This window comes from Elephantulus edwardii, unplaced genomic scaffold (assembly GCF_000299155.1).
Source record: "Elephantulus edwardii isolate Elephantulus edwardi_28Jun2011 unplaced genomic scaffold, EleEdw1.0 scaffold00335, whole genome shotgun sequence".
Lineage (NCBI taxonomy): Eukaryota > Metazoa > Chordata > Mammalia > Macroscelidea > Macroscelididae > Elephantulus > Elephantulus edwardii.
The window spans coordinates 71,276-79,466 of record NW_006400085.1 but is presented as its reverse complement, the minus strand read 5'-3'; the positions used below and the strand labels follow the sequence as shown (position 1 = coordinate 79,466).

General features: G+C 37.7%; 1 protein-coding gene across 1 annotated transcript in view; it reads right to left on the bottom strand.

The window, feature by feature from the left end:
* Nucleotides 1–8,191, bottom strand: part of ACTR3B (ARP3 actin-related protein 3 homolog B (yeast)) — a 151,676-nt gene that overhangs the window by 93,539 nt on the left and 49,946 nt on the right. The window contains exon 4 of the mRNA XM_006901576.1: nt 3,655–3,765. Coding sequence (XP_006901638.1) covers nt 3,655–3,765 — 111 coding nt within the window. The remainder of the gene's footprint in view (nt 1–3,654; nt 3,766–8,191) is intronic.

The following is an 8,191-nucleotide window of genomic DNA, read 5'->3' as shown; positions in this document are numbered from 1 at the left end:
TGGCACAGGACAGAGCGGAGTTTAGGGCTGTTGTACATAGGGTCGCTATGAGTCGCAGGCGACTCGACGGCACATAACAACAACAACAACAACCTTTATGGGTGTTGCTTATAGAGTAAAGCAAAATGAAATCCTGACAAGTTCAATCTTTCTTCATCCATCATGATGTTGCCTATTTGCCTGGTTGTGAGGACTTTTCTCGACGATTAGGTGGAATCAGTTCTGAAGGCTTTCTTCTTGATGTTGAAGTGTAATCAATTTTGAAGGAATCTTCTTCAGTAAGTGCTTCAAACCTTCTTAACTGTCAACAAGTGAAATTGTGTCATCTTTATAACAAGATTTCTACTTCCTTGTGAAAAAAGTGACTGTTTAGGTTCTGATCAGTAAAATTTAAGTAAAAGTTGATGGATATATCTTCTTACAAGATTGAGAGTAATCACAAATAGTAAATTTACTTCTCTCCTTACTGCCTTCTTCCTTCCTGGAAAGTAGAGATGATGACTGGGAGTAACCAAGATGGATTCAGGAAGTTTTCTCAGAATGGAAATCATATACTAAGAATGTAAGAAAAAGATTCCAAATAACACCAGGGAGTTGTCATACCAGTAACAGACTTCCTTCATACAATTTTTAATTTTTTTTATTTTATTATTATGTGTGTATGTGTGTACATTCAAACTGGATCTGACTGGTACAGGAAGAGATTGTACCTCCTTCTCCAGCAGGTATCTGATGAATTCAAACCACGCGCCTCTGAGATTGTAGTGCAGCTTCTTGCCACTAGGCCACCAGAGCTCCCTTATAATTTTTAATTTATTTAAGAAAAACAAAACCCATAATCTGTTTAAAACATTGCTTTTCAAATCTCTATTACTCAGTGTCAAAAATAATTAACCACCTTTTAAAAAAAAAATCTATGTTCTTCCATTTAAGAGAATGTTCACAATAGTACCTGGGTTGTGGTTCTTGAATCAAATGAGTATCAACAGGCAAAATGAGCTCCAAAAACCTTAATACTGACCTCAAAGAATGTGAGATAAAGTTCCACCATCTTTGCCTCTGAGAAGCACCCTGGCTGCACTTAACTCCAAAATGGATTTGTTTCGTCTTTTGGCAGTCCATGGGATATTCAAGTACTCTTAACCAGCATCACAATTCAAATATATCAGTTCTTCTTTGGTCATCTTTATCCACTGTCCATCTTTTAGACACACAGGAAACAACTGAAAATACCACGGCTTAGATCAAGCACATCTCGGTCTTTAAACTGACTTCCTTTCTCTTTAGCAATTTTGAAGAGACCAATCCTTGACAGCAGATTTTCCCAACACCATCACAGATTTTGTTGTGGATCCAAGAAAAGGAAATTGTTGACAACTTCAATTTTTTCTCCAACTACCTTGTTACCTATTGGTCCATCCAGCAGTGAGGAGTTTTGTCTTCTTGATGTCAAAAAAAATTTCCACTTAAGAGTACTAAAATTCTTTGAAATAGATGGTTCTAGGAATTTAGTATTGTAAAAACTGCAACACTTTCACCTAACATCTATTAAAGCCACATACATAGCATGAGTCTGTCTCTGTGTGTGTGTGACTCTGTCTCTTTCTATATGGGGGTGTGTGTATACAGGACAATTTTGTGAGCTGTTTTTATGGACTCAGAATTTGGATCACTCACACTTTTTTTGTTCTTCACATGACACAGCAGCTTTATAAATGTTTTCCATTAATTTCTATCACTTGGCTATATATATCCATACTCTGTCTTGCTATTCTTTTAACTACTCTTATTAACTGACAATAATAGCAGCATAAGCAAAATTTACCGTTTTCATTATTTCTTCAATCATACTACACAACAAACTTGACTTGGAAAGTCATAGCACAACAAATACAAGTCTTTGATTTCATAAAATTGGTTACTCTTGAACCTTTACTGCAGGCAGGTATGCACTTATCATCTTAAGTATTAGGTTAAGTAGAAATTTTTTTGGTAAAAATTTCCCAGAGAGGTAGAAAAAATTACTGTGGGTTCTGTCCTTGTGTCTGCATTTGGTCCCCAAGCCTAAGATCAGGTGGAATTTTAAGGGAAATTTGAGGAAACAACTCCTAGCAAGGCAAGCTGGGGCAGAAAGGATGAAGCAGCTGGGAAAAGTGTCTTATCCCAAAATCCTACTCAACAGGTATTTAGCTGTATGAAGCCGCAGAGAAGAAAAACTGCAAATCTGACAGGTGGGGATTGTGATTTATTTTGGCTACAAAAACAAAGCCACTCACAAATTGTCAGTTTCTTGACTCCATTTTCTTTTCTATGAACCACTACAGAAGCATAGGAAGGAAAAATACATCAAGTGGCCTCTAACATACACGACTCATACTAGGTAATCCTAGTAGAATTATCCGGGGGGGGGGGGAAGAAATCAGAATACTTTCAAGGACTATCCTTTATAAATGTAAAACACATACATAAAATACGTAAAATTCAATTAACTGCCCTTGTCATTAAAATATTTCAAACTAGGATATTCTAAAGAATACTTCATACTCTCACATTAGAAATAATTATATAACCGAATCTTGGACTATTTGACAAGGTAGGAGTAGGGAAAAAATCCAAAGCTAAAATTATGTAGGCTTTAATATTCAGTTTGTGTTACAAGAAATTGTTCTATATAAAGCAAGCATTTTCCACATACAGCTAATTTTAACTTGAAAGGAGCATTTCCTGGAATAAAATATGTAATTGTGACTAGAACAATTAGAACAGATCCCATAACCAGGAGATATTTCTTCATTTCACTATTTTTTATTTTATTTGAATAAGATCAATTAAATACCACAATCAGGGCCTACAACTTGGCTCAGTTTTACTTTACAATAGGATTCCAAGTCTGAAAAAGTGCATTTTTACTTTGTTTTCTCTGCCATAATAACTGGAAATAACCATAGTTATCTGACTACTTCACAAGAAATTAAACTATACAGTTGGTTCACCAAAATTCACTTTTACCATCTTCCTTGGTGGTGGAGCCTTGATTTTCATCTTCCTAGGACCTTGATGTTCAGAGACAGATTCTTCAGCCCAGCAGAGGAAGCGATTCTTGTTCATTTCAGCCAGTTAAGGTAAATCCACCCCTCTAGGTACTGACTAATTTAGGTGGGCAAAGGCAGAAGAGTCAAGTCTCCTGGTAAGGTTTTTGGGAAAGGATTTCTTGATTCTTCAAAAGTATAGTGCAAGGAAAAACTTCCGTTCTCTATCTCTGAAAGCCCATAAGTGAAAAGGCGATGTTAGAAACTCTGGAAGCCATCTTCATACTTGATAGGAACCAACATACAAGGCCAGGCAAAAGCAGTTAAATATTGAAAGATGAAAGCATGTGGGGCCTACAAGTCATCTCTGTGCTGCCAAAATAACCCATCCTGCAACCCCCTCAGTCTGTCCTTCTCATTTTAGAAGATAGCAAATCACCCCATGATTTCAGATATTTGGGTTAAGCTTCCCATTATTTGCAAAGAAAAGAACCAAAGAAACTGACTCATACAAATATTTTTAGAAGGAATAAAAAAATTCCCTTGAGAAGAACATCTTCAGCTTAAAAACTCCAGAAATATGAAGTTCTAGAACCTTCTTAGTTAAGTTATTCCTCTTACTCACCATTAAAAAATAGTGATCCTCAGGTTCGGCACGAAGATATTTAAAAATCACTTGTTCCATGAATCTTTCCATAAGATCCCAGTCTTCAATTATACCATGTCTTATTGGCCACTAAAACAAAAGAAACCAACAAGTCAATCTTTGTCCACCACTATAATGGACTTATTGGGATGGGCAGAGAAGAACAGATGTGCTTTTGGAAAATTAAATTCTTCTTTCCCTTAAGTCAATGTTATTGTGCACAAAACAACAGGCACTGTCAAAATAATTTCATTTTCTTCTTATTTATAGTCTATTGTCCCACATTATCTAAGTACAAAGAATCATTTTAACAACGAAAAACTCAAAACACAAATGAATTGACATCAGAACCAACTCAGAGCTGTCCCTCCAGTGGGTTTCTGATGCTGTAAATTGCTAGGAGGAGACAGTCCATCCTGCAAAGCTTCTAGTGGATTCAAATGACCAGAAAAGTGCTACTCAAGAGTTAACAGAGCAACTCCCTAGGAACGAGGCCACCAGCATTCCCTTCCTACACAAGCAGATTTTGAAAGTGTAAATAATGCACTTGGAGAAATGGATGGGCATAAGTTAAAGGACCTGATCATCATTATATATTAAAGCAAATAATCTCCAGCTTATGACACAGATCATTCCTAACAGTGTCTTTAAGAGAAATTTGTGAGTCAAATAGATATAGTTATTAATTAGCCTTACTTTATTGCAAGAAAAGGGCTGAAATCTTTTCAATGATTTAAAAGCTACACATGCAGCAAATGACAATGACCGATGAAAAAAATAAGTAAATCGGGCCAATTTAAAACAACTGGTTTCAAGATGTACACAAATATAACTTGTACAGAAGTTGAGCTTCTAAAACTCAGAAACTATCTGCATGCTTTAACATTCTAGCAATTAAAACAATTCAGGAAAAAGCTGTTAGAATTTGGAGGCTGATCATCTAGGTCTGAATTCCAGTTCTGCCACTTACAAGAACGCAGGCACTTAAATGTCTGTGCAAAAATGGTGCTAAAGGAAAAAGAATGAGTACAATTAAAATGACAATAAAACAGTTGGAGTTATAGGCATCATTTAGTGTGGTTCTACAAAAAAGTAAAGAATTTCAAGAAAATAAATATTTTAAAAATTTACAAAACAATCTTTGTTTGCTTTAAATACAATTAAAGTATTTCCACATTTCCTTTACCCCCTGACGTTGTTGTTGTTATTTTGTCATCAAGTATGACTTGAACAACTAATCTAAACCCTGTCCTCTCCTGTGCCATCTTCGTCATCTCTGACACAGTTGAGCTCACTGTTGCAGTAACTGTGTCAATTCATCCAGTTGAGGTATTACCCTGCTTCACTGACCATCTTTCTAAGAATGATGTCCCTTTCCAAGCACTAGCCTTTCCTTGCCTAAATATGCGCAAAGTATGAGAGACAAAGGTTTGCCACCTTTCCCTCTAAGGAGTACCAGATATCATTAACTAGCTAATGGGAAGACATTAAAACACTGTAATGTTGGAAGTGCTTGATGCAGAAGGTCAAGGATTGCAGCCTTCAATATGGATTGACGCTCAATATCAAGAAACAAAGACCCTCACCACTGGGCCGATTAACAGCATCATGATAGACATTGTTGACAACATTAGTTTGCTTGGCTTTATAATCAACACTCTTGGTACCAGCAGCCAGGACATTAAAAGACGAATTGCACTGGGAAAGTCTGCTGTCAGACACCTCTCTAAGGTACTGAGGAGCAACAATGTTAGTCTGAAGACTAAAGTGCACCTGATACAGGCCATGGTCTTTTCAGTTACTTGCTATGCATCAGAAAAATGGGCAATGACTAGGGATGATAGAAGGAGAACTGATGTTTTTGAGCTGTGGTGCTGGAGAAGAGTATTGAATATACCATGGACTGCTAGGAGAACAAACAAGTTCATCCTGGAGAGGGTGAGACCAGGCTGCTCTTTGGAGGCAAGGATTCTGAAGCTTCATCTGACATACTTTGGATATGTTTGCAAGGAGGGACCAGTCCTTGGAGAGGGACATCATGCTTGGGAGGGTAGAGGACAGTACAGAAGAGGAAAACCCTCAGTGAGATGGACTGATTCCGTCATTGGGGTAATGGGGTAGGCGTGTCGGAGACAATGAGATTGCCAGGGGAAAGAGCAGGGTTTAGGGCTGTTGTACACAGGGTCGCTATGAGTCTCAGGCAACTTGATGGCACATAACAACAACAAAATATGGGAAAGCCCAAAATGGATATTAGAAGAGACTCTGAAATTGGCACTGGAGTGAAAAGAAGCCACAACAAGGGGAAAGAATGCTAAAGCAAAAGAGCTGAAGATATCAAAGAGCAGCTCAAGAAGGAAAAAGAGTATTATAATGAAATGTGCAAGGAGCTGGAATTAGAAAACCAAAAGGAAAGAACACACTCAGCATTCTTAAGCTGAAAAAACTGAAGAACAAATTCAAGCCTTCAGCTGCAATGCTAAAAGATTAATTCTACAGGAAAATTTTGAAGAAGCATCAAAAGAAGATAGAAGGAATACATAGAGCCACTGTATCAAAAAAACCCTGGTTGACATTGAGTCACTTGCAGAAGTAAGATATGATCAATAGCCAACAGTACTGAAGGAAGTGGTCCAAGCTGCGCTGAGGCACTGGCCAAAAATACTTCCCCAAGAATTGATGAAATACCAACAGAGGTGTTTCAGTAAACTGATGCAATCAGTCAAGAGATAAAGAAGACCACTACCTGGGAACTAACTGGAAGAGATCCGAATTTGTTTACATTCCCCAAAAAGGTGATTGAACAGAATATGGAAATAATTGAAGAATATAGTTAGTATCATATGCAAGTAAAATCTTGCTGATGAGTATTAAGAAACAGCTGAAACAATACATCAATAGGGAAATGCCAAAAACTCGAGCTGGATTTAGAAGAGGTCATGGCACTCTGATATCACTGCTGATGTCAAATCGATCTTGGCTAAAAGCTGAAAAAACCAGAATGACATTTTCTTTTATTTTATTGATTATGTAAAGGCATTTGACTATATGGATCACATCAAATTACGGCTTACAATATGAATGAGAATTCCAGAATACTTCATTGCATTCAAACGAAACCTATGCATAGACCAAGAAGTGGTTGTCTGAATAAAGCAAGGAAGCAGTGCATTGTTTAAAATCAGGAAAGGTATGAGTCAAGTTTTTAACCTTTCTCCACATCTATTCAATATATATGCTGAATTGTGGGCTGAATAATTACAGAAGCTGGATACTATGAAGAAGAATAGGGTATCAGAATGAGGAAGACTCATCAACAATATACATTATGTAGATGTCACAACTTTGCTTGCAGTAAGTGAAGAAGACTTGAAGTACTTATTGCAGAAGATCAATATGGGTTACACCTCAACATCAAGAAAACAAAAATCCTCACTGCTGGACTAATAGGCAGCATAATGACAGATGGAGAAAAGATTAAAGTTATAAATTATTTCATTTTACTTGGATCCGCAGTTCACACCTATGGTAATGTTATTGTTGTTGTGTACTGTCAAGTCGCAATCAGCCCAGAGCTGACCTTCCAGAGGGTTTTCGAAGCAGTCAATCACATGGGAGAAGTTGCTCATCCACAGGAGCAGCTGGTGGATTCGAATTGCGTGCCTTCGGGATTGGAGCACAGAAATCAAAAGACAAGCTGCATTGGGAAAATCTGCTGTTCAAGACCTCTCCAAATTGTTAAAGCTCAAAGATGCCTGCTTAAAGACCAAAACCTGGTCCAAACCATGGCATTTTCAATTGTCTCCTATGCATGTGAAAGGTGGATAATGAGTAAAGAAGAACGAAAAAGAAGTGTTCCCTTTGAACTGTGCTGTTGGCAGAGAATACTGAATAAACTATAGACTGTTAATACAACAAACAAACCTGTCTTGAGGGAAGTCTAACCAGTCATGAGGCCAGAATGATGAAACTTTGTCTCACTTACTTTGGCTGTATTTTCAGGAGGAACCAGTCCCTACAGAGAGACACCATGTTGGGAAAGGTGGAGGGTCAGCAAAAAAAGAGGAAGATCTTCAACTAGGCAGATTGCTACAGTGACTAATAAGATGACAAGACTATCGAAGATAATGCAGGACAGAGAAAGTTAAGATCTGTTGTTCACAGCATTGCTTTGAGGCTTAGTTGACCTGAAAGCACCTAAGAACAACTTCAATGGCAGAAAGTACATACAAATTTTGGGTTCTAGTTTTCATTTTCCTTGATTCTTATATGTTGTTGTTGTTTTGTGCCATTGAGTCACTTGCGACTCATAGCAACCCTATGTACAACAGCTCTAAACTCTGCTCTGTGCTGTGCCAATCACACGCACCATCTCTGACATCAGCCTGGTTTAACCCTCTCCAGGATGAATCTGTTTGTTTTCTTGGCAGTCCATGGTATTCTCAATACTCTTCTCCAGCACCACAGCTCAAAGGCATCAATTCCCCTTCTATCCTCCTTGGTCACTGTCCAACTC